Source organism: Ochotona curzoniae, unplaced genomic scaffold (genome assembly GCF_017591425.1).
Source record: "Ochotona curzoniae isolate NIBS_2020 unplaced genomic scaffold, NIBS_Ocur_1.0 contig_3255, whole genome shotgun sequence".
NCBI classification, from domain to species: domain Eukaryota; kingdom Metazoa; phylum Chordata; class Mammalia; order Lagomorpha; family Ochotonidae; genus Ochotona; species Ochotona curzoniae.
In genome coordinates this window covers 2,899,228-2,925,410 of record NW_024465777.1, presented here as the reverse complement: position 1 = coordinate 2,925,410, position 26,183 = coordinate 2,899,228, and the positions used below count along the sequence as shown (strand labels likewise).

Sequence of the window (26,183 nt, the reverse complement as noted above, 5' to 3'; positions counted from 1 at the left end):
ATCACGGTCTTCCCAGAGGACTCAGGCTGGCCTCCTCACCACCACCAATGCCTCTTGAACATCAGAAGCCAGGCAGTGACTCCAACCTCTGACTGGTCGATTTCTCAATTATGGACTCCTGTCTCCATGGCAGCCCCTTCGTGGTACTTTAAATCCAAATAGGGTACATCAAATAGTTCGTGGTGTTAGGGACATAAATGAGGCTGTCATCTACCCCATGCTATCAAAGCCCTGTGCAATCCCAGCCCAGAGACCTGAGGCACCTGCTGGCTCACACAGATCTTGACTACATAAACGCCATCTCCTTAGGCCCTTAAACACAGAGGACACTACTGCCTAATCCTGAGAGCCAAGTTCACCTTCCAAGGTGTGAAAGAACAGTGGAAAGCTTGCATTTGCCATGCACTTGTTTTTGAATTTTTCTTTTTGAAAAAGCAGTTACATAGAAAGGAGAGACACAGAGAGAGGTCTTGCACCCACAAGTTCACTCCCCAAGTGGTGAAAATGACTGGGGGCAGGGAGAGGGTGCCAAGCTGAAGCCAGGAGGTAGGAGCTTCTTCCGGGTCTTCCACATGGGTGTAGGAGCCCAAGCACTTGGCCATCCTCTGCTGCTTTCCCAGGAACATGAGTGGGAGCTGGATCAGAAACGGAGCATATAGGTCTGGAACCGATGCCCATATAAGGACGCAGGCGTTGGAAGTGGCGGCTTTCCTGCCACACCCAACACCAAGAGAACTGGGGCGGGAGCATCCACTGACATGTTTCTTTGTTGTTGTTCTTTTATAAAAGACTTTAATTTGAAAAGCAGATTTATAGAGAGAAGGAGAAACAGAGGTCCTCCATCCTCCTCCATCCACTGGTTCATTCCCCAAATGGCCACGATGATTAGAGCTGAGCTGACCTGACACTGTGAGCTCAGAGCCTCCTCTGGGTTTCCCACATAGGTGCAGAGGCTCAGTGACTTGAGCTATCCCCTGTTGCTTTCTCAGGCCACATACTGGGAGCTGGATGGAAATGAAGCAGCCAGGACACAAACTGCCACCCATGTGGGATGTGGCAAAGGACTGGCCTGTTGAGTCACAGCGCCAGCCACCTTCCCCACATCCTCAACATTATCTACTTTTTTTTTTTAAAGATTTATTTTTATTATTTTTTCATTGGAAAGGCGGATATACAGAGAGGAGAGACAGAGAGGAAGATCTTCCGTCCGATGATTCATTCCCCAAGTGAGCGCAATGGCCGATGCTATGCCGATCCGAAGCCAGGAGCCTCTTTTGGGTCTCCCACGCAGGTGCAGGGTCCCAAAGCTTTGGGCCGTCCTCGACTGCTTTCCCGGGCCACAGGCAGGGAGCTGGAAGGGAAGCGGGGCTGCCGGGATAGAACCGGCGCCCATATGGGATCCCGGGCGTGCAAGGCGAGGACCTTTAACCACTTGCACCACCGCGCCAGGCCCAACATTATCTACTTTTTATATCCCTGGAAAACTGTCACTAGCAGGACAAACCCATAATAAATTTTTCTACCACAACAGCAAAAGAACAAAATCTTAATCTTGCATCATGAAACCAGTTTTCTGCCTAGGGTAACCTGGACGGCCAATCCCTAGGACACCACTAAGATTCCCTAACTGGGCCCAGCATGATGGTTCAGTGTCTAAATCCTCTCCTTGCATGCACTGGGATCCCATATGGGCACACATGTCCTTGCCCTGCTTTTGGAAATCTCTGTGACCTGAATGTATAAGTTTTGGCCCAAACACCATCCCTTATGAATATTCAATCCATCCTCCCCCACGCAGACACCATGGCCTCTAAAGGAGTGGACATGAACCACTTTGAGGGTGGCTGTCTTGTGTGTGCCTACACTCCTTTCTGGAGTACTTTGGCTTTGCATACAATTCCTGCTTCTCCAACAACCCACACCTACATCTCATTTTCACATTCTTTCTTGTGTTGAGGACAAGAACTTGGCCCTAGCAGGTTCTGATATTTTGATTTAGAGGTATTTTTTTTTTTAAACAAAGATAGAAAACTTTACCAAGAATACATCATTTTTAACTGACTGGTACACTAAGGTAAAAACGTTCTTGCTGAAGAACTGAAACTCTAGTGATCTTTTCACAGAGCTGATGGTGACACCACCTTCAACTCCAGTGCGACAGGGCTTGCGTCAAAGATACAAACATCAGGGCTGGGCACGAAGGTGCAGTGGGGCCAGCCAGCTCTCAGGGTGCCTGCGTCCCCCACTGGAGTGTCAGTTTGAATCCTGTTCTCCAGCTTCCAGCGGATGCATCCTGGGAGGTAGCAGACGATGGCCCAGTAACTGGGTCCTGCTACCCATGGATGGAGTTCCAAGTTTTGGGTTTTGGCCTGTTCAGCTCTAACTGCTGTGAGCATTTGGAGAGTGAACCAGTGGGCAGAAGGTCTCTTTTTTCTCTGCCTTTCAAAAAGATGAAAACAATCTTTGTTATAAACAGGGACATTTTATTTTTCTGAGTTATTACCCGAAGGCAAATAATACACATTGAAAATAACTACAAATAATTCAACTCCATGGACTGATGTGAAAAAAATACTAACTTTATTAGTTTTAAAAACCAAATTTGGTTACAACTAATCATGTAGATTTCTGCTTTTGTCACTTCGACAGGACAAGGAGTGCTTACAAGACCCTTAGAACACAGGAGGGTGAGAGCTGACAACGGACACACTACCACAAATGACAGACCACGACTGGGCTCACCTGCAAACAAGAAACACATGTACCAAAGCTACCGGTGTTTTTCAAGTCCAGAGTATTCACCATGGCTTAGGGTAACAGATGGGAATGCGCCCCCAACGGCAGCACACATTCACACACAAGTTCAGGGAATGTTGAATTCAACTTGAGTTCAACTAAGATCCAAATGAGATGGCCGAGGGCATTTTCTCACACTTGGAGGGGGTGTCCGGTGCAGCAGAGCCGTGGTCCACGCTGACCCGGGGCTGATAAGCTGGAAGAGGCATGTGGGGCACAGGAACAAGATAGCCACCTCGCTTCTCTCCTCCGGGCCCTGTCCAGGTTAGGAAGACTGGGGCCTAAACGGAGAATAATGTGGAAAGGTACACATCATGCCCACGGTGCAAATGCACACAGAGAGCTGGGCAGCAGCCCCCAGGGGTGGCACGGTGACCGCTTCTTCAGGAGGCTGCAGGTTTGCAACACACGCTGCCTAGCCTATCGATTTTGAGGTTGACAACACACTAGTACAGACGGGTAAAATCAGACACGCAGCGTCTGACTCATCCCAGGGTTAGGCCTTAATCTTGGCTACAAAGAACTCAACATAATAGTTTTTAACAATGTTTTTGGTCAGTGAACTTATTAGCAGTTGTTGCTTTCAGCTGTCTCATAGCTTGTGCTCTGCTGCTAACAATACTCTCCATGGTAACCAACATTTTCTTTTGCTTTGTGATGAAAGGAAACAGTGGCACTGTGACCAAGATGCTCTGACTCGTGCTCCACGGAGAGCTTCAAGAAAGCAGGTGACTACGTATCACCTTATTGGTAAATCTCACTCTAAACTCTTCTAACTGTGAGCTTCTGGAACACAGATGACACCTCTCCAGCTGGTACCTATTTCCCAGCACTTCCGTTTCTCTGGATCTGTCCCATGGATCCCAAGTTACCAGTCCCCTTTGTCAGAAACAAGTCACTGCGATTGTGCAGGACAGCAGGGCAGCAGATAGGAGGAGAGGTGGACAGAGGTCACCTTGTAAGGTGAACATTAGGTTCACAACACTGGATGGGAGAGGCCCGGGGGACGCTGGAGCTGGCGAGTCCCATTACTCAGTACCTCTGTTTCATCAGGTTTGAGGGTTTCCTTTTACTAATAGATTTGAAGCATCACTCTGTCTTTCCCATGCTGGGTGACAGTGTCCTTCCTCTGTGAGTTTTATTTCTGAATTCTGTGAATCTCGTTCTATTTCATTAGAGTCACATCATTAGTACAACTATAATTTCAAAGTATGAAAATCTAGTAAAGTTTCTATGTAAATACCATTTAACTGCCAGCTACCAAGATCACGTTATGTTAGCGGACTCTGACCTGAACAGTACTATAACAAAAACCAAAGTTCACGAACGAAGCTACTGAGTCAACATTCTCCTCAGATAAAGGTTTTCTATCTTGCTTGTCAGTCATGTCTCAGGAGGAAGCAACCCCAGCTCCTCCTTTTTTTCCCTGATGACAAGGATTGGAACCCATCACTTCTTTAAGGGACCAGGGCCAGAAAACAGTAGAGTAGGCCCTGTCCCAGAGCCAGGGCAGTCAGTTCTAGCCCTGGGGTGGCCTTGCCAAGCGCTCCCAGGCGAGCTCCGCCACCTGCTCTCTAAGCTGTCTGGCTCACGCATTATCATTCTGTGTGTGATTCCAAAAGAACCAAATCTTTTCACGTAATAATAATAATGACCTTTTAAAAAGATGAGTGGATGTGAATGGAAACAAGAGAGGCTGTGTTCTTACAGAGGGAAGGTAATGCACTTGACCTTTAGCTGCTGCTATCGCTTCAATCCCAACAGGCTACAAACCACTATTCAGACCCACAGGTTGAACTTGACAAAGAACCTGTGGTTTTCTTGGTTTCCTACCTGCTGCTGGGAAGGTGTGTAAAATCAACTCAACTCTCACTGGAGCTCCCCAGGGTGAGGGGGCAGTTCTCACCCATGCCTGCCTCCTGGCACCTTAGGTCTGCTCCATGCCCCCCCAAGACACTTTTGAGATGGATTTGCCTCCAGTATCACCAGGGTGGGGCGTCAGGAGAACTGAGCCCCAGAAGCCAGTGCCTCACAGGTTCCACTGCACATCCTTGTTCAGGGTCGCAGCTTGCTTGGTTTTCACTTGTGTCTTTTTCTCTTGCAAAGCCTCTGTCTTCCATCACTATTTTCTTTCCTTGCAGTTTCCTATATAATTTAACTCCCAAAAAGAGGTTACGCTTTCTGAAAAAATGTCGCTGAAAGAGTATCTCAAAGAATTTTCAGGAAAATGAAATTAAGAGACTATTCTTTTGATGCAAAAATGTTTTGAAATTCAATTTTTTTTACACTATGCATTTTCCATGAGCTTTTTCAAGACAATGTATAGATTTGAAATTTTTTGCACCCAAATAAACATTTTTTAATTCTATTTTCTATGGATTTCCTAAAGTATCCTGTATACTGTCAGTTAAATCTAATAACTCCTTTTCAAAGAAGAAAAAACAGATAAATATTAAAATTACTTACAAAAAACCCTTAGGGGCTCATCTTTTGTGCAACAGCTACATAAACTAGACATAATCCAGCCATGAAGGGACAGAGACCAAGGTGGCTATTGAGATCCCGGCTGATCTTACAACACTAAAGCTGATGGATACTTCATAGTTTTCTTTAGAATTTTCCTTCTGGAAAATTTGTACTAAAGAAAATACTAATGTTTTCCACTAGGAAGAGTTTAAATGACACACTTTCACATTAAGTGTTGGTTTAAAGTCTTCTTTGATTCACTGACTGCTCTAAAAAAAATTAGAAAAAAATTAGGTACTTTGTACTACCCATACCATATATAACCTTTTAAAAAAAGATGCAGAGTGTGACGGACAGATATTTCTTGAGGGACAGAACATTCCTCAATTGGCAGGTAAGAGTGAAAGCCAAGCCAAACGAAATATGGCTCTTGAGCACTTAGAAAAAAATAATGAACAAACAACACGTAAGAAAAAAATTTTTAAAATCTCAAATGGTGAAAACACATATATTTCCTGGCAGACAGGGACGATCCTGCCATCAAAAATGAGTAGAATGCTGAGTTTTGGACCGCAAAATAAATTTATTAGGTGGTCATCAGTTAAACTGACAGGTGAACTGATTTTGAATATATTAATTTTACATGGAATTAGAAATCTGGCTGAATCGATACTGAGGCTTAGCAGTGGTGGATCCCTGCAGGCAGGAATTTATCTCCTCGGAGTATCCGAGGGCAAGGGAAATAGAGGAGAAGTGTCTCATGTGGGTACTACAAACCGCTCAGCCATCAATTCTACTCAAATACAGAAATATACTCAACCACATGTTACCAAAGCTACACAGCACGGCTTTAAGGTCTGCATTTTCCTTCACGATGGCAGCCTCACGGGCCGCCATGGCACCTGCCACGCAGAGCAGTGTAAGGAGCAGAGATGAGCAGCTGCTGAGAGCTATGCATTCAGGGGGAAAATGCTGCTGGTGAGCCAGAGTGAGAAATGACATTCCAAAGTGTGACGCCACGACCTCCCCCACTCCCTGAATCACAGACGCAAACCAAGCCGGAAAGTGCTCCACAATGCAAGGAAGTCCTTCAGAAAACCTTACTAGCTCTCCTCATTTCAAATCCACAGAGAGCTATGTGTGCAACACAGAGAAATGGCCACCCATGGTTAACACGGTGGCAGGGGAAGCCACAGGGGAAGGAGCTGCTGAGTGAGGAAGCTTGCTCCCCTGCAGGCCAGAACACTGGCATGCGTGGCACAGCGCAGCAGCCTCCCTAAACCACGACTGGCCATGCCTGTTGGGGACCACCCCATGTGCAAAGTGGCAGTGTTTCAGGGCAGCCAACCTCAGAGGGGACACCTCATCAGGAGCAGTGGCCTGTACATGACCGGGATGAGGGGCAACTGAGCCGTGAGGTCATCATCTATTGGCTTTTCTTCCTAAAGTTACTGGACAAAGCCCTGGAGAAAAAGGGTTCTTACAAATGATTCTGCATTTCAGGTTTCTTTCCCTGGAAGAAAATCTCATGAATACCAAACAATGAACCTTTGATCACTATATTCACTAGGAGCCTGTGTACAAAAATATCCACACTAAATTGGAATTTTGAGATAGTTTTTAAATGTATAAAAATGTACCAGACTGGTGAGTGCAAGTCTCCGGTTTTCGTATCCCATGCTCTTTAGAACCAGAGAAATGGAGGCAGGACATTTTCCTAATCTGCTACTATTTAACAATGGTCAAGAGTTCTGCTCCTGGGGCCAGGTGGTCAGCTGGTCAAGTGCCTCAAGAACATCCCTTACCACTCTGAGCAGATGCGATCCCTGCTGCTTCACACTAGCCCGTCTGCATACACAAGGCCTGGCTCCTCACGGCCCTACCTAGGCCAGCAGCAGCAGCAACAGCGGCGGCGGCAGAGGCCCAGGACCCCACGAATGTGGCCTGGGAAGGCAGCTGCCTCCCCCAGCACAGGGTCTCACAGGGCGCACTGGAAGGCCGGGGACTCATTCCGTGCCGCGGTTGTGCTGGGAGGATCGGGGCGCCTGGTCTGGGGGATTTTCTGCTTGGGGCTTTTTGTTTCCTCTTCCTCCTCGGTTTCACTCTCGCAGACATGCACCACCACGCTGGGTGTCGACTCCGTCCCTGCATGTAGTTCGTATTTCTCTCCTGCGGAGGCAAACAAAACGAGAGCTGGGCCAAAAGCCTCACTTTGTTCTGGAAAACCTCTCACTCTGCTGATGTTCCACTGCTGACTATCTGACTATGGCTTTGTTTTTTTTTTTTTTTTAATAATCTTTAATTCAATGACAAAGCACTGCATCTGCTTTGACATTAGAGATTTGGTGCCTCTGTAGTACTGAGGTCTGGGGGTTGAAGTGTGAATGCGAGTCCCGGGCCCGTGGACTGCACAGCTCACTCTGCCAGACCTCACTACATGCTCAGCTTTCCGCAGGGAGACTTGGAAGGCCGTGAGCAGCGAGGCCCAGCTCTAACACTGACAGCAGCAGCCATTTCCCCTTTGGGTGCCTCCTGGGTCCTCTGCAGGAGACGCCGTCTGGAGCAGATAAGCAGGCCAAACCATTGCCATTGGTGTTTCACAGGATTTAACAGACAGGAAGGGGCGGCAAAGAGACGCTGCCATAGAAATGCCCCAGCCCAGGCATGAAGCCAGGCTGTGCGACTTCGTTCTGCAATCATGCAGCCCCTCTGCCTGGAACAGGGTCAGTCTGCTTCTTGGGTCAAAAACAGGAATCATGGAAGTTTGTTACCTGGTCCCAACTTGGAAACGGCACAGAGCAGATCATAATTGATGACGGGTACAGCGTCTTCACTCTGCTTCCATCCGACTGGGGGAGAGGCTGGCGGGGAGATGAGAAATTGCTTGGCAGGCTGGGGCGGCAGCAAGTACGACTTGTCGCGTGCTTCGTTGGACACCTGCACCTGCAGTGGACAGAGTATCAGAACCAGCCTGCAAAATGGGCAAGTTTTCTTTCTTTACATCAACTGTCCTAGCTCCTTAGAGAAAATGACGATCTCTTAAAACAGTATGAGCTACAGGAAACTGGGGCTCTGCGTGCTAGCACGTGCTGCATGCTCAGTGACCGGGAGCTGACTGCAGGAACGGACGGATAGAGATGAGGGAAGAGCTCAGTGCTGGCAACTGCTAAGCCCTGATCGTAGAATGGACAGAGCTGTGTCACCGCGTGTTGCAAGACACTCCACCAAATGCGCATCTTTGCATTTGGAATGTGAGGCAACAACCCCGTGCTCCCCTGCCACGATTTGAAAGCTAAAACCACCAAAGAAGGTTACTGTACATAAAACAATGCACTTCATTCAGAAATAGAGACCTAATACCTTCATTGTGCCAACAGCCAGGAAGAAAGCAGGTTCTCATGCAGCCACACAGCTGCAGGTGAGCAACGCAGGTGGAGCACAGGCCGTCCACCGTTTGTCCCCTCCTGGCCAACCCCTGACCAGCAGACCTTCCCTGCGGGTTCCTCACAGAGCACGGAAGATGGCATGAACATAACTTTCCCAAGTCGCCTGAGAAGACTGTCTACACTCATGGGGGAGACACCTGAGGGTGCTGGGCTCAACCCCCACAGAGCCCCAGCTGAGAACTGTCAGAATCTCTGAGACCCTCCGAGCCAGCAAAGCAAAGTCAGGAGGAAACGCTTTCTTGACAGGCTTTGCTGACTGGAAGTGTCTGTTTCCAACACCACCCAGGTGGTGACACAGCAGAGGGAGAAGTGCCAAGGCAGAAGCTGGGCGGTGCAGCAGCGAGCAGGGCGTGCTGCCTGGTACCTGCGCGAAGTACAGCTTCAGCTTCCGGCCGGCGAAGTCGGTGTCATGCAGCTCGATCCGCGCTCTCGCTGCCGCTTCGGGCTTGCTGAAGTTTATGCGGACTCTTCTAAAGCTTTTAAACAGCTGAAAGGTGACTTGGTCATCGTAGAGGGTGAAGAGGGCCTCAAATTGCTCCTGCAAACAGAGGAGTGGCAGGACAGACAGAATGGGGCAGGGAAAGGAAAAACAAAACAAAACAAAAACAAACCTTTAACAAGGAAATCCAGGTGATCAGATGCAAGCCACGGAGTATTCACCACCAGCCACCTTTTCTCCAAAAAGGAGCAGGCCTTTCCTGGAGGCCTGCAAGCACAGGGATCCTCTTGCGGAAAATCTTTCTTGCGCTAATAGAACTTGAATATAACCAACTGTATGAAGGTCATAAAATGCAAGGCAGCAAATACAGAGGCTGGCACTGTGGCATGGTAATGTTAAGCCTCTGCCTGCACCTCTAAATATGTCATCATGCTGTGTGTATTCCATAACTTGCTTTTTTTTTTAATCAAAAAAGATTTTATTTATTTGAAAGGAAGAGGGACAGATTTTTCCATCTGCTGGTCTACTTCCCAAATGGCCAGAAGAACCAGGAAGAAGGCAGGAGCCTTGGAACTCTCTCTAGGTCTCCTAAGTGGTGACAAGAGACCTGAATGCGTGGGGTCTCTGGGCCTGCCTTCCCAGGTACACATCAGCAAGAAGCTGGATTGGAAGCAGAGCAGCCACGACTTGAATGGGCACTCCAACACAGCACGCCAGTGCCACTAACAGTGGCCTGACCTGCTGTGCCACAACAGACACCTGCAGGCCCTGCTCGGCCCTTGGACTTGTGTTTCCCTTGCTGCTCTAAGTCACTGGTTTTCACTAGCTAGGGAGTATTCTCGTGTAGTGCCACACCACCATGCAGCTCTTTGGGTGCCCCTGAACATGTGGCCTGCCCGCCCACCGCACTGTCACACTCTCACCCTGTCCACAGGCAAGGACTCCTCCGGTGAATATCCTGACAAGTGAAATCCATCGGCTCTTAGAGATGCCACATCTTTCACTTCAGCAGGGAAGCCCAGTGTTGGCACCAACTTAGTACAAGCATGTTTTGGTTGCTTCTAATCTGCCCACACGTCACCCAGTTAGGCGCCTGAACTCTTATCAGGGGCAGGCAGGGAGAATGAAACGGCCTCTAAGGGAAGGGTCCTCACTGAACGCAATGGCTGCAAGTTCACCCATGTCACTGTGTGCTTTTTGTCAAGAATTCACTGTACGGGTATTCATTCATTTTCCCACTGATAGCAATTTCTATTTTCATTATGTTTAAAATTATGTTTTCAAAGGTACATTTATTTTTTATTGGAAAGTAAGATATACAGAGATGAGGAGAGACAGAGAGGAAGATCTTCTGTCTGTTGATTCACTCCCTAAGAGGCTGCAATGGCTGGAGCTGAGCCAATCCAAAGCCAGCAGCTAGGAGCTTCTTCTGGGTCTCCCAGGCGGGTGCAGGGTGCCAGGGCTTCGGGCCATCCTCGACTGCTTTCCCAGGCCACAAGCAGGAAGCTGGATGGGAAGTGGAGCTGCCAGGATTAGAACCGGCACCCATATGGGATCCCGGGGCATGCAAGGTGAGGACTTTAGCTGCTAGGCTACTGTACCGGGCCCTAACATATTTTTAAAATTAATTTTAGAGGCCAGGGATGAGGAGAGAGCAGAGACAGCTGACTGTGGGGGAGGGAGCTGAACCCCTATCTCCTGGTTTATTCCCTAGATGCCCACAATGACAGAGGGTCAAAGTTGGGGTTGGGAATCTAACCATTTTAACCCCCACTGCTCCCTCACAGGGTTACACTGGCAGGAAGCTGGAGTCAGGAATTAACTTCGGGTACTCCAGCAGGACATGTGGGCATTTTAATTACAATGCTACACACCTCCTGCTTTTTTTCCACTATATTAAAAATCAAAGCGCTGTGAATACTCAAGTACAAAGCTTTGTGCAGCTGTGACTTTGGGTAAATCCCTAAGAGTGGAAATGCTGAGGACAGGTACAAAACGAATTATGAAGAAAAAAGAGCAAAGCGATTCCATCCCTTTCTGCTTCCACCACCAGCTGCTCCACATTCACCTCAACTCACGGGATACACGGTCCTGAACTGCGGCCATTCTAGTGGCTCTGCAGTATTACCTCATGTAGTTTTAATTTGCATTTCCCTAATACCTACTAATGTCCAGCATTTTTTTCTTACATGCATTAATTTTTATTGAAAAGGCAGATTTATATAGAGAAAGAAACAGAAAGATCCTCCTCCCTCTGCATCACTCCCCGAATGGTCACAAAAACCAGAGCTGAGCCAATCTGAAGCCAGGAACTTCTTCCAGGTCTCCCACGTGGGTGCAGGGTCCCGTTGCTTTGGGACGTCCTCGACTGCTTTCCCAGGCCACAAACAAGGAGCTGGATGGGAAGTGGAGCTGCTGGGATACAAACTGGTGCCCATACGGGATCCCAGTATGTGCAAGGTGAGGACTTTAGCTGCTAGGCTACTGTGCCAGGCCCTAGGCTTTACTTCTAACCTTCATTCATTCTTACATTTTAGATATGTTTCATAAAAAAAATGTGTGTATAATTTTTGTGCATGTACCCGAATGTAGAAAAATTTAGTTTGGCAATCTTTACCATCTAACTGGAAGAGTTAATCCACTGTGATTACTGATCTTTTTGGATGCCTACTATCATATCTGTCTCAGATTTTCTGTTAATTTCCTTTCTTTCGTGCCTTCTTTCAGCTATTTTTCTCTATTTTCCTCATATAAATGATATTCCTATGAAAGATGTGAACCTATATTTAGCACCTTCTTTAAAATGCATAATTTCCTATAATCATAGTTGCTCTTACTAAGGCAAAACAACACAATAGTTTTCTTAAGGTTCATATTTGGAATATGGGGTGGGCTCACACTTACCTGATGTTAAGACAGTGGTGATCCCATAAAGTTAAAATCACTGCCAACTACTCTACCTTTTCGGTGCCCACCGTATGGGTACAACACAGAACATGTGCTTGCAACAATCCCTGAGGCTTTTTCCTTATACAAGAACAGGGTTCCCCAGAATGGGGGGCCTGTGAACTGTCAGCAGGTAAAGTGACTCCAGTTCTCCCAACTCCTTGCAAGCAACATCCTGGAAGGTTAAAAGCCCTGGCTAGCTGGGCAATGGGTGCACGAAGCTCCCTCAGAAAGGGGAAGTGGGAAGGCCCTGCTGAGGACCAACTCCCAGGAGTTAGCAGGTGAGGGTGGCGGCTAAGTCGGCCTTTCCTGACCTTCTGGAATGACTGTAGCTCCACTCTGTCCCCTGTCCCAACACGGAGAAGGCAAGGTTTACTCATCCCACTGTGGAGCAGGCCATGGAGATGACCGTGCTGCCCCTGCTCTGCTCTGCACTGACGGATGTCCAGGAGCCGCTCACTGTTAGCAGGAAGAGGAGGAGGAAGGGCAGGTTCAGTGTGATGTTTCCATCTGTCCTTCTGTAAATCTGACAGAGGAAGTTCCATCTCTGCAGAGGTTCACTAACGCCACAGGCAAAGCTCCCCCTTTGCCTGGGGACAGCAAAGTGCCAGATGTGGTCTGAGTGCTTGTGCCCCTTGAGATTTCCTATGCTGAACCCCAGGTGCCAGTGTCTTGGTGCGCTATGGGTCTCTGGGAGGAAAAGAGGTCCCGAGGGCAGCCCGTCCTCCTAAGTGAGGCCCGAGGGAGTGTGTCTGGGCTTCGCCAAGTAGGCACATGCCGGAGGTGCCATCCCCCAGGCACAGACCCTCTTCAGACCCCAGCCTGTTGTGCCTTGATGCTAGACTTTCCAACCTCCACAATGGGAACACTACACCTCTGCGTGCTCTAACCAGCCTGAGCTGGCCCCCACTGGTGCCACACTGCTGAGTCAGGAAATGTCGCATGCAGAATAAGTACACTCAGCCATGCACAGCGAATACAGAAAATCATCTGGATAATTTGAGCACTTGTCCAAGTATGGAACCTAAATTCAAAAGTGCTAAGGGAAGCAGAATATATTTAAACCTTTTAACTTTCTATAGCCTTTATTTACTATTTATATAGGCAAGGAACATGTAACCGATTTAAAATTCAATAAAAGACGGAATACTGGGCCCGGCATGGTAGCTAAAGACTTTGCTTTGCATCTGCTGGGATCCTATATGGGTGCTGGTTCTAATCCCAGCAGCCCTTCTTCCCATTCAGCCCCCTGCTTGTGGTCTGGGAAGGCAATTGAGGATGGCCCAATGCCTTGGGACCCTGCACCTGTGTGAGGCTCCAGGCTTTGGATTGGCACAGCTCCAGCCATTGCGGCCAAGTACTTGGGGAGTGAATCAACAGATGGAAGATCTTCCTCTCTGTCTTTCCTCCGCTCTGTATATCTGACTTTCAAATAAAAATAAAATAAATCTAAAAAAAAATGGAATATAATCTGCTTAGTAGCAATCTTTGTTTTTAATGGCTGACATATTTATAAATATATATTCTGCCCTACTGGAATATAAATTTTTAAACAGCTATGCCTTGTTTTCAAACATATAACATTCACTACACCATGTAGAAGAAAATTGGCCAGCACAATAACATCCAACGAGTTATGGGCTGGTTAAACTGGGGCAGATGAGAAACACTCCTGACTGGAAGGTGGGTTTTGTGCAGTCGCGGCTAAATGCCACCAAACAGCAAATCCTGAAGATCTACACATGTCACAGTAGGTGAGTTTCACTCAGTTAAAAAAAATCTGTAAATAAGGGATGGGTGGGAAGAGGTGGCTGTGAATGTCAGCTGTGAAGAGTGGCACCTAGGTGCCCCCAGGTCTGCCACAGGAGTGCCAGCCGCTAGCCCAGCTTAGAGCACAGCAAGCTGGCTCTGGGCTACTGCTTCCTGTCTCCTTTGAGTGACACATTGTCAGTTGCTAGCAGTGATCTGCTCATCAAACTTCCTCTTTCTCTGGCAGCTTAGCTGAAAAAGTCGGTGCTTGCTCTGAAGGGGTGCACAATGCCCCATCATTTTCTAGCACTCGGGGGACGGGGGCAGTTCTAGCCCCTAGAAAACAAAGTCTGCAGTTAAGCAGGCGAGATTTACAGCCACAGCTACCAGCCAGCTACAGCATCAGCAGGTAAGCTGATTAGGCAGTGCTCGGCGGTGTCTAAGAGTACACACACACACACACACACACAATTTTCAAAATCACGAATGTCTTGCACTCAATGACATTCAAACTTTGTAGCTCATTAATAAATGTTTTATTCAGTTTTCCTGGGGTGCATTTATTAGAGAGGTTCCAGACTAAAGGTTGTCTGTTGTTTCCTGAAGAATCAGGAAGAAGACAAGAGCAGACAGTGAGGTGCCCTGAAAGTGCATGGGATGTCACACCAGGAGGCACGGCTGGGGAGAGCTCAGAGCGAGGAAAGTGTGTGGGGTGTCATGCCAGGGGAGTGGCTGGGGGCAGCTCTGGGCACAGGGTTCTTGCCCTGCTCCTGGGCCTTTTCCCTACTCCTTATTTTGTCATTGATGGGTAACCCCAATCAGCAGTCAGGTTACAGGACAGTAATTATCTCACTCAACGCCTCAACACAAGGTTGCAATCCCAGCGACGTCCTCAGGCTCAGAGGGCTGACATGACACATCACACAGAGGCCCACAAAGGTGTGCTCTTCCCCTGACAAACACCTGAACTGCCCCCCAAACAAGGACAACTATTCTATGCGTCCCGATGGCTGCTTCCCACACTCTAGGTTCAGTTTCTAAGCAGATTCATGCAGCTGCACCAGCAAACCCTGAGCTCTCCCTCTCCAGGGTGTCCATTTGAATCTTTGCTTTTTCTTTATTCTACTCCTTGCCCATGAAATAGGAAGGAAAGATTTGCAGAGTCCAGGTTTGGCATGGATGGCACATACAAGCTCTGGCTCCATCCAGGCCGGGAGCTCCCCAAAAGCAGCGTGGCACGCCAAGGCCTGCAGAAGCTCTGATGGCCCACGCTGCGGCTCAGCACTAGCCCTGGTGAACAAACACCAGGCTCAAAGGGGGAAAGCCTCTGGTCTGAGGCCTCTGCTCACTGGCTGGGTCTGACTCAAATCCCCGCAGCTGCACCCAGCGACACCGGCTCCTCACGTCCTCTGATACGACAGCACGGAGGAAAGACGTCAGGGGGCAGCCGCAGCCTGAGCAGCAGCCAGCTTCCTCTCCTATCCGCCTTCCTGTCGCAGATCTCTGCAGTGCGCTGACTGGGTCCGAGTCCTGGCTCTGGAACACAGCGCTGTGCCCTTGGAAACTGCTGTCTTGTACTGTGCTACATCTTTCTTACCACTTTGCTGGGTTGTTGTGAAGATACAGAGTGGGTCTTCAAGACTCTTAGGCTCAAATGCAAACGTTATGTCAGCATTCAAACAGGGCAGGACTCTTGCATGGTCCACTCAACAGTCTGTGGTCACAAAAACGAGTCGTTCTGTGCGCTGAGCACTGCCCAGGAACATGAATGCACAGATATAACAGGATTTGGATGGGACAGTGGCTTCCCTGGAGGCTGCCAATGGAAAATAAGAATCTATCTATTCTGTCTGTCTAGCATCCCCAAGGGGACAGACCCTCCAACGATGATGCGGCATTCTGCCGATCTGCCCCACCAGCAGCCAACCTTCCTCACTTCTGCAGAATCTGACCTGTGACCTTTACCTCTCTGCAGTGGAGCATATGGCCTCCTGCTTGATCAGAGGTCTGGCTGTAACTCCACTATGAACTGCAACCCAGACTGAGGGGACCAGTAGAGTATCTTTTCTTGGTCACAGCACTATCAGATACCACATGGTGCAAAACCACACTGTGTTCACTTCAGCAGCCCTTCATCTTAATTATTCATTTTATCTTTCTGTTTTGCTTTCTATTTATTAAGAGCCACAGTTTGGGCTGCGTGCTGCGCTGGGGGAGGGGTTCTCACAGAGGGCCTTCAAGACTCCCAGCCTGGAGGCTTTCGAACCCAGCACAGGCATGTAGATGAGTACATTGGATCCCTTGGGGGAAGGGAGGGCCAGTGAGCCTCCAGGACCACCCCATCCTGGAGAATAGGTTTTTTGACCCACATGGGTGCCTGTAGCCAGGCGGCCTAGGGGCCAAAGGTGCTGGGAGAAAGTCCTCGGGCTGCCTGGGGGTGCTCCCTCACTGTTAGAGGGTCTTGATTTACAGGGGGATGATGGGATGCACAGGTGGCAGTGGGAGATGACCTTTGGTTTTTACACCCAGGTTAGGACTCAGCAGGTTATGCCCAGTTGAGGGAATTCCATTGAAAAGCCCATGGCATGTGTATGTATGGGACCCACATCAAAGCGGTTTGGAGGGGAGAACAAGAGTGAGTGAAGTTGGTCTGTTAGCAGAATTTGTGGGGCAATGTGGGCTCACCCCTGTGCAACTGCAATCTTTGCTGGCTCCTCCCTGAACTGCGGATGGGGTCAGGCCTTGCTGGAAGCTAAGTGGGCACCCCAGTTGGGTTGGGGTTTCTGCTGGTGAGAACAAGAGGAGAGGGCCCAGTACCGTGGCCTAGTGGCTGAAGTCCTTGCCTTGAATGCGCCGAGATCCCATATGGGCGCTGGTTCTAATCCCGGCAGCTCACTTCCCATCCAGCTCCCTGCTTGTGGCCTGGGAAGGCAGTCAAGGACAGCCCAAGGCTTTGGGACCCTGCACCCGCCTGGGAGACTGGGAAGAGATTCCTAGTTCCTGGCTTCGGATTGGTGCAGCGCCGGATGTTGCGGTCACTTGGGGAGTAAATTATTAGATGGAAGATCTTCCTCTCTCCCCTTCTCTGTGTATCTGACTTTGTAATAAAAAATAAATAAATCTTAAAAAAGAAAAAAAGAACAAGAGTAGGATTAAGTGCAGCAGGCATGGCTGTCCATGGCTACAGATGGCACCAGCATGGGTGTGCACTGGGATGGTGCAGTGACAGATTGGGCTTAACTCCAGCCCCCACTGGTACTTGTGAGAGCCAGGTTGGGTATATTACAGGCAAGATCAGGTCTTGACTCCTGCTCAACTAAAGATCAGGTCTTGACTCCTGCTCAACTATGGACCAGGTAGTGCTGGGCTACCACAACCAACACCAAGAATTAGAATGGGAGTGGCTGGCTGAGCAAGGCCACTGTTCTCGCCAGGACAGGAGGTGGACAAAGACAACCTGGGCCAACAACCCACTGGTGTGCACGTGAACTGCCACTGGGAGGAGATCAATGGAGGAACTTGGGAAACTCCTTCATTGGGACGCAGACCTGCAGGAGAGCACAAGAAGCAGGCAAGGAGCAGTCCAGACAACCCCAGGTTACAGTACCTGTCAGCACACATGTGGGTCTGGTCTGGGGACAGACCAGTCTGGGCCAGGATATAACATCCACTGGCAGATCTGAGAACCAGGGCAGAGGGCAGGAGGAGCCAGATCAGGCCATAACACCTGCCAGTTCAAATTAGGACTGAGACAGCATTCAGGCTGGGCTGGGACAGACTGCAGCACTCACCAGTAGGAGTTGGAACAGGTGGCAGGCTAGATCAGACCAGGCTGTGCAAAAGACTGTAGAAGCTCAGTTGAGGTAAGTCATGCCAGCCTGGGCCAAACAGGGGCCAGGTACGTGAATCCCAGGGACAGGGGATCTGACAGGGCTTGGTAGATTGGCTCAGGTCATGGGGCCCACATGTGTGGTGGGGATGGGTTCCTGAGCCCCGGGGGGAGGGGAACTAGTGGGGTGTGGGTCACTCGGCCCAGATCCTGGGGCCTGCCTACTAGGTAGGTGTTGGTTTCGTGAATCCCGGGGTGGGAATCTGGTGGGGCCTGGGTGTCAGGTTCATGAGCCCCAGGGATGGGGGACCCAGTGGGGCTTGGGTCTCCTGTCCCAGGTACTTGGACTCACTTGGAAGAACAGAACTAGCTGGACATCACCCTCCCAATGTCCATTGGCTCCATTCACCCAGATTCTTTGCTGTCATCGTTTGTTTGGGGTAGTTGTCCAGCTAGTTCTGTTCTGACTCAGCACCAGATGTGCTGCCATGTTCTTTTACAACAGGGCCTGTGTTCACTGCTCCATCTTTTTCATTAAGTAGGGCATGTTCTTCCAAACCACTTGGACAGAACCCTCAGAATATGTACACATGGAGACTCTGGGTTGATATGGGGTGGCAGTTCCTCATCCTTGGGTACTGGGACATGTGGTAAGTCGTGAGTGGTTTTCCTCTTTGTTTCTTTTCTCCCCTTCCACAAGGAACAACAGGAAGAAATAGCAAATTTGGAAGCAATGAATTCACCCAGTTTTCCCAAAACCTTGATCCTTCCCAACCTGATCAACCATGTAATTAATCATTATTAAAAACATTCTGGCACCCAGTAGTGATGGGGACAGTGTACACAAGGAGAGATCACCCACCTTGGGGGCAGGGGAGGTGGGGTTTCCCAGCAGAGCTGCAGGCAGACAGTTGGTAGAAGTACAGGGGAGAGGGCCCGGCGCGGTGGCGCAAGTGGTTAAAGGTCCTCGCCTTGCACGCCCGGGATCCCATATGGGCGCCGGTTCTAATCCCGGCAGCCCCGCTTCCCTTCCAGCTCCCTGCCTGTGGCCTGGGAAAGCAGTCGAGGATGGCCCAAAGCTTTGGGAACCTGCACCCACGTGGGAGACCCGGAAGAGGCTCCTGGCTTCGGATCGGCATAGTATTGGCCCGTTGCGCTCACTTGGGGAGTGAATCATCGGACGGAAGATCTTCCTCTCTGTCTCTCCTCGCTGTATATCCGCCTTTCCAATGAAAAAATAATAAAAAAATAAATCTTAAAAAAAAAAAGTACAGGAGAGAGAAGCTGGCATCTGTTGACAGCAATTCAGCAGACAGGGCGGCCTGGGGGTGAGGGCAGCCCACACAGGGAAGGGAGTGGTGGCAGCTCCACATGCGAGTGAGTGGGAATGACAGAACAGGTGAATGGAACATGACTGTGGACGCTAGTCTTCTGTTAGGGAAGCCACAAACTTGAAAAACACTGGAAACAAATGCTTCACTGCTGTACTTGGGCTGAAAATACGAAGTGTAAACACGTATAGGAGTGCTTTAAAGATTCATGGAAAATGCATGTTATGAAGACATCAGGCATGGATTGCAATATTTTTGGCATCAGAATAAACTCACCTTTGAATTCCATTTGCCATGAACTTTCTGAAGTACTCTGATATGTGTGTAAGTAATATATTTAAGTACGTATGTATATATATATATATCTAAATAAAAATACACTACCAATGTATTAGTCTGAAACAAGTACTCAGAACTCACTCCAGGTCTCCCATGTGTGTGGCAGCAGCCCAAGCACTTGAATTACTATCTGCTGCCTCCCATGGTGTGCATCAGTGGGAAGCTGGAACTGGAAGCAGAGCTAGGCACTCCAATGGGGGAAGCAGGTGTTTCAATCGGCAGCTTGCCTGTTGTGTCAAACACTTGCCAGTTTAATGTTTTGAGGAACTACTACACTACTTCCCTCAGCAGTTAAATGTCACCATTGAACATTTTCATCAGTAACGCATAGGGTCTAATTTTCCCACACTCCTTCTAACAATTACTGCTTTTATACAGTTTTCCTAGTGGATGTCGATTGATATCTCATTGTGATTTTTAAACTTATGTTTTCCTAATTACTGGCAATTTTGAGTCTGCTGGTCATTCACACATCCTCTTTGGAAACATGCCTACTCTAGTACTTTGCCCATGTTTCAACTGGGTTATGTTTTTGGGTGTTCAGTTTTAAGTGATCCTTAAATATCCTGGAGGGTGTGTATGCATTTAAAGATTCTGTTCTAGACCATTGGTCTATGTATTTCTTGTGAATACACTTATTTGAAAGGCAGGGTCAGAGGGAGAAGGAAGTAACAGAGATCTTCCAACTGTCAGTTTACTCCCCAAATGGCCAGAATGACTGGTGCTGATCCAAGCTGAAGCCAGGAACTCCACCCTGGATTCCCAGATGGGCAGCAACACCCAAGACTTAGGCCTTCCTCCACTGTCTTCCCAGACACATTAGCAAAGAGCTGGATCAGAAGTGGCGCAGCCAGGACTAGAACCTGCACTCTGATATGGGATGCAGCCATCTTAAGCGGTGGCTGAACCTGCAACACCACAATGCCAGCCCCTATTCTAGACATTTCTCTCTTAATTAGATAAGTGATTCACAAATATTTTCCCCTTTACTGAGAGTTGGTTTTTCATTGTTGATGGTGTCTCATAATGTATATTTTAAACGTTAATATGTTTTAAAAAATTGTATTTCTTTTAGAGGCAGAGACAAAGAAAGAGATCTATTACATACTGGTTCACTCTCTGCAGTAGGTGGTGTCTTTCCACGTCTGTATTAGTAAGAAGCTGCAGTCAGACACTGAAGCTGAGATGAAGTTCACATTCTCAGATATGGGATATGGGCAGCTTGGCACTTCAAGCAAAGGCTAAACAAGTGCCCCTATTTTTAATTTTGAAGAAGTCTAATTCATCTAACTTTTTTTTCATGTTACCTGTGTGTTTAGTATTGTACCTAAGAAATTACTGTCAAATTCATAATCATGAAGAGTTTCCTTTTCATTTTATGTGAGTTTTATAGTGTCATTTCTAGTGTTTAGGTCTGTTATTCAAGTTGAGTTGATTTTTTATTTGATATAAGGTAAAGGCCCAATTTCATTTTCTTGTACATATACTCAGCTTTGCTCCCACTGCTGGTTGAAAAGACAACCGTTTTACCCACCAAATAGTCCTGGCATGACTGGAACTCATCTGGCACAATCATAATTCAAGTGCTTGGGCTGCTGCCACCCACATGGGAGACTTGGAGTGAGTTCTGAGGTACTTGTTTTATACACAAAGGTTCATTTCTGGGTTCTTCCATTCTAAGTAACTGGTTTGTACTAAGTTTTGAAATCAGAAAGTGTGTGTCCTTCAGGCATCTTCAAGACTGTTTTGTCTAGTTGGGGTCCCCTGAAACTCTGTATGAAATTCAGGACAGTTTTCTACTTTTGAAAACACTTCATTGGGATCTTAACAAGAATTGAGCTGAATCTGTTGGTCACTCTGAGTGGTACTGACATCCGGATGATAAGTTTCCTGTTCATGGACATGGGATATCTTTCTGTGTATTTGTGTTTTAATGAATTCATTAGTAAGACAGACACAGTAATATGTATAGAGAGCTCCTTTCTGTTGGTTCCTGCTCCAAAGGCATAAACTGACCTGGCATGGTGGAGAGGAAGAAAGGTCCAAGCCAGGTATTTAACTTGGGTCTCCCATTTAAGCCATCACCCCTGGCTCCCACATGGCTGACTCTCAGAGTCTGCATGAGCAGGAAGCTAATTAGCAGGAGCCAGAGCCAGGAAGCTAGCCAGACACTCTGCTGTGTGGTCTAGGTGTCCTCATTTGCACAGTGATTACTGGGCCAAATGCCTACCCCTTCTTAAATTTCTTTCAGTAATGCTTTGTAACTTTCAGTGTACAAGTGAAAAATGAGTTCTAAAGCAAGCTGTATTCTCCGTGACTCTAATCCTACTGTCTAGAGAGAGTAGGATTTCAGTTCTAAACCTACAGGACTCTGCAAGATTTATTTAACCTTGAAGCTAACTGAATCACATTAACTCTTGACCAAAATAGTACCAGAAATTCAGTGAAATATTCATGAAAGCCTCATGATGTCTCAGGCTCTGCTAAAACACAGCGCATATCACAGACACATTCTTCCTTCGAACCTCTCTCCAATTTCCACATGGAAAATAAGTCCCTATCCTCAAAGGAATTTACTTCTTCCAAGCTGGAGGCCGGATTAACACACCCAGCAGCTGATTATAGTACAGAAGCCACTCATTCACTAAATCCCTGAATGTCATTTGCTCTTTTCACATGATATTTTCTATTTCTTTAAATGCAGGGAGTAAAACCCAATTTCAATACAAAGATATGAATAGTATGTACAATTGTGCAGACAATAAAAGAGTTGGGGATCCTAATTTCAGAGTTTCCCATGTACTAATCAGCCTCACTCTGTTTACACTGCAGTTTCCTGATCGCAGCAGTATGCCACTCATCTCGAACAACTAGCAAACAACCATCCTAAACTAGTCTGTTCACTAACATCCCACAGGTGTTCACTTTGCACCAGGAACTCGGTGAGATGCTGAATGTCTAGAACAGGCCTGGGAGAGTGAGAGGAGGTGCTTTAACATATCTGACCATCACCATCAGGAAGCCAACTCAAATCAAAGGTTCCAAGGTGAGCCAGTGGGAGCAGCTGTACAGGACTTCACTGTGAAATGCCACACTGCAGGTCTTTACCAAGCCAGACCGGGGCGGAGTATCATTTGGCATTAATACTCCCTGAGTCTCCTCAACCTTACAGAACTAGAGTAACAGTCCTACTTCTCACATGATAAAGTCTCAGTCAACAGTAAGCCTAATTTATCCCGAAGAAAAACGAGGGCTAGAGGCCACAAGCAACCCAATGCAACAGTCCTGGGAAGGGCCACTGGACCCTGTGGTCCTCCAGGCAGGGACCAGCCCTGTACCAAGGAAGCAGAAAAGCAAACCTTCTCCTTGGTTCACTCTTCTGTGGCTTACTATCCTCTCTGAGGCACAGTAAGAAACACTGATGGCAATGCAGAGCCAGAACCCCGCAATCTAAAGTGAAGATTTTTCTTTACACAACAACAGTACCTGTGTTCCTCACTCACAACTAGATAAAACCTTGTTTCAGTAATCTTAGCAAGTGAGGAAAAAAAATATTCTTTTGAAAATAAAGTGCGTCATTGCAGTTAGGGTTATTCTGCCTATGGTTTTGGGAAATCTTATTCCACGTTTTGGCACATTGGTGCATGACTGCTAAACATGGGACTCTGGGAGAAACTGAAACAAAATAAGACACCAGTAATAAAAAAAATTAACATTAACTAAGTACTGATAATATGAATATTTAGAACTGTTATAAAGGCTAAGAAAAGTAAGAAAGATGATTTAGGATTTCTAAATTATGACTGATTTTAGAAAGGAAAATAGAAATCTGTAAATGAAAATCATTGTGAAGAAAACCAAACTAGGGCCTGGGAACTCTCTTTCCCTGCAGTCAGGTTCCACACTGGAGCAGGGTCACTCCCAGTCCTCCCATCGGTGCACCTGTGCTTGTCAGCTGCATCCATGCCTGCCTCTGGGAGCACCAACAGCAGAAGAGAAAGCTCCTGGCCTCACTGGGGTGGTCTTACGCAGGAAGACCCCACACTCAGTTCCCAACCTGAGTTCTCTGTCATACAATGGCCCTCTGCTTCCCAAAACAGCCCACACTCTCCAAAGTCCAGCTGAAATTCCTCTGCCTTCCCTGATATAATCCTACTCTGTGCACCGAGCTCTTCTCTTGTGCCATCTCCCCATGAGGTCTTGCTGCACTTGGCTGTGATCCAGTCTTGGAGGCCTCAGTCCTTTTCCAAATGCTTCTAGATTCACTGAGAGCATAATGACACCTCAGGCCTATGAGCCCCTCCAGGCAGTGGCTCTGTCCCTTGAGGCCACCTCTGAGTTCTGCCTGCTGTGCATGCCCAGCTTCCACAATCACCAGTCCTGCACTCACAGATTCAATCAACTGCCAGTCCAAAATACTGGGGGAAAACCTGTGTGTGTACTGAACATGTACGGACTTTATCTCGCCATTATGTCAGGCAACCACTGACACAGCACTTACATGTATTAGGTATTATAAGTGACCCAGAAGTTATTTAACACACACGGGAAGATATGTGTGGTCTATGTGCAAATACTACACCACTGGAGGTAAGAGACTTGAGCACCCATGGATCATGGTGCCTGAGGGGGCCCTGGAGCCGGTTCCCCACAGACCCTAGGAATGACTGTACCAAGTCCTTCTCTGCATCATGTTCTACTCCAAGAAAGTCACTGAAGGAAATGCTTCTGAAAACAGACACAAAGTGAAAGTGGCAGAGACACTGTTTTGAAAGTCTCAGAACCAGAAAAGCCTGTCTACTGGCTAAAACACTACTATTGCAGGACTCAGACCAACAGGCTTCTGCGACACCCTGATGGAAAACTCGCAACCCAGACACACACATGCCTATGTGCACCTATCTCTATGCTCCATTCCCAGATAAATAATGGACTTTAAGGGAGTCACCTTTCAGAAAACAAATCCCTTTTCCTCAGTGAAGCTGTAGGGAAGCGATACAAAGAGAATTGCCCAGCCATCTGGGACAAGGCCACCAGGGCCATCATGGGACAAGGCCATCACAGCCATCTTGGGACAAGGCTATTGCAGCCCCCCTGGGACAATGCCATCAGAGCTATCCTGGGACAAAGCCATCACAGCCATCCTGGGACAAAGCCATCACAGCCCCCCTGGGACAAGGCCACCAGAGCCATGCTGGGACAAATCCATCATAGCAGTCTCGGGACAAGGCCATCACAGCCATCCTGGGACAAGGCCATTACAGCCCCCCTGGGACAAGGCCACCAGAGGTATCCTGGGACAAGGCCATTACAGCCTCCACCCCCCGGGACAAGGCCATGACAGCCATCCTGGGACAACGCACAGTGCTGACAGGCTGTAGGGCAGTCAGCTCTAGGAACAAGCCAAGCCCTTTTTTTTTTCTGTGATCTTCCTTGAACTACAGACTCCCAAAAAATGAATGAAAGAATAAATAAATGAGTTTAGTAAGACTTGACTCAGAATAAAAACACTTTATAAAACATGTGCAGAGGTATGCCTTTAAATTATTTCCTGTTGCAGACTCAGATCCTTTTAAAACACAATTAAAATTCCTCGAGGTTGACACCACTTAATTTACCCTGACACAGGACAGCTGTGTCCCCACATACAGTCGACAATCCCTGTGCTACAAGGGAGAGGCAGAGGTGTGCCTACCTTCTGTTCTTGGACCTCAAACACTGCTTCGTGGACACTGCAGGCAAAAAGTGAGGTAGGCAGGTCACTTAAATCCATCATCTCCTCCAAATCATCTTCATTCTCACCAAAAATCATCTCCTCTTCCTCTTCCTGGTCACTGCTGCAGAGATCTGATTGGCTGTCATTCCAGGACTTCACAGTATCCCTCAGCATCATCCCCAACAGCGGTTCTTTCCTGATTTTCAACTCCTACGGAAACCTACAAACACACACAGATACAACTTTACAAGCCAAACAATATTCAAATGTGTCAGTTTCTCAAGATGGAAATTCATCAATGAAGTGATTTTATCCAGTAGAGATAAACCAGCATTCAAACCACCCCATGACAGTTCTGATAAATGAATTCACACACTTCATTGGCTTAGCTTGTTTTACATGGCAGTGATACATTAAGGGAAAAAAAAAAAAACAGTTTTCTAGAGAAACAGGGGGAAAGGAGAATATAAAATGAAATTGTGTCAACATGTCTGCTAGTTGTCAAGCAGTAGGAAGAGAGGCGTGCAGCAGAACAGCCTTCACACATTTGTTTTGGGTTTTAGACCCACAACACTGAGGCTGCCACAGCAAAACTGAACCCACGCTGACTCACTCACCATCTGCACCCTGAAACAAGCTCGGTGGTAAGCTCACTTTACTGTTTGCATCAATTTGTTCTTTTTGAATATACTCTATAAGACTTGAGTTACAAAAAAACAAAGTCTGTTAAGTTAGTCTTTGTTCATAGTAGAAAATTTCTAAAGATTTATTTATTTAAAAGGCAGAGTTACAGAGGCAGAGAAACAGATGAATTTTCATCTGCTGGTTCATTCCCTGGATGGCCACAATGTCCAGGGCTGGGCCAGGCAGAGAGGTCAGGAGCCCCTGGAGCCCAAGGTAGGTCTTCCCTGGGGGCACGGGTCCTCAGGCACCTGGGCCCTCTTCTGCTGTCTTCCTAGGTGCACTATCTTGATGGGAAGTGGAGCAGCTGTGACAGGAACAGGTGCTCTTTGGAATGCCAGCATCACAGGAAGCAGCTTAGCCCACTGTGCTGCAGTGGGGTCCCAATACTAGAAGTATTTACAGCAAACAAAATTTAATATGGGAAGCAATTAAAAATGTTTTT

At 47.7% G+C, this 26,183-nt stretch overlaps 1 protein-coding gene across 5 annotated transcripts; it reads right to left on the bottom strand.

Annotated features, from left to right (window-relative positions):
* Positions 1–2,563: 2,563 nt before the first annotated feature.
* Positions 2,564–25,605, bottom strand: RCAN3 (RCAN family member 3). Of its 5 annotated transcripts, none has more exons than XM_040979561.1 (4): positions 25,037–25,605; positions 9,073–9,246; positions 8,034–8,205; positions 7,185–7,431 (listed from the first exon to the last, which is right to left on the bottom strand). In XM_040979561.1, the coding sequence occupies exons 1-4, from the start codon at positions 25,232–25,234 to the stop codon at positions 7,241–7,243; spliced, it is 735 nt and encodes a 244-aa protein (XP_040835495.1). In that variant the 5' UTR covers positions 25,235–25,605; the 3' UTR covers positions 7,185–7,240. The 5 variants fall into 5 exon arrangements, with proteins under 5 accessions (XP_040835497.1, XP_040835500.1, XP_040835495.1 ...); XM_040979562.1 differs by having other exon boundaries at positions 8,034–8,175; XM_040979563.1 differs by lacking the exon at positions 8,034–8,205 and having other exon boundaries at positions 2,564–7,431.
* Between the last annotated feature and the right edge of the window lie 578 nt (positions 25,606–26,183).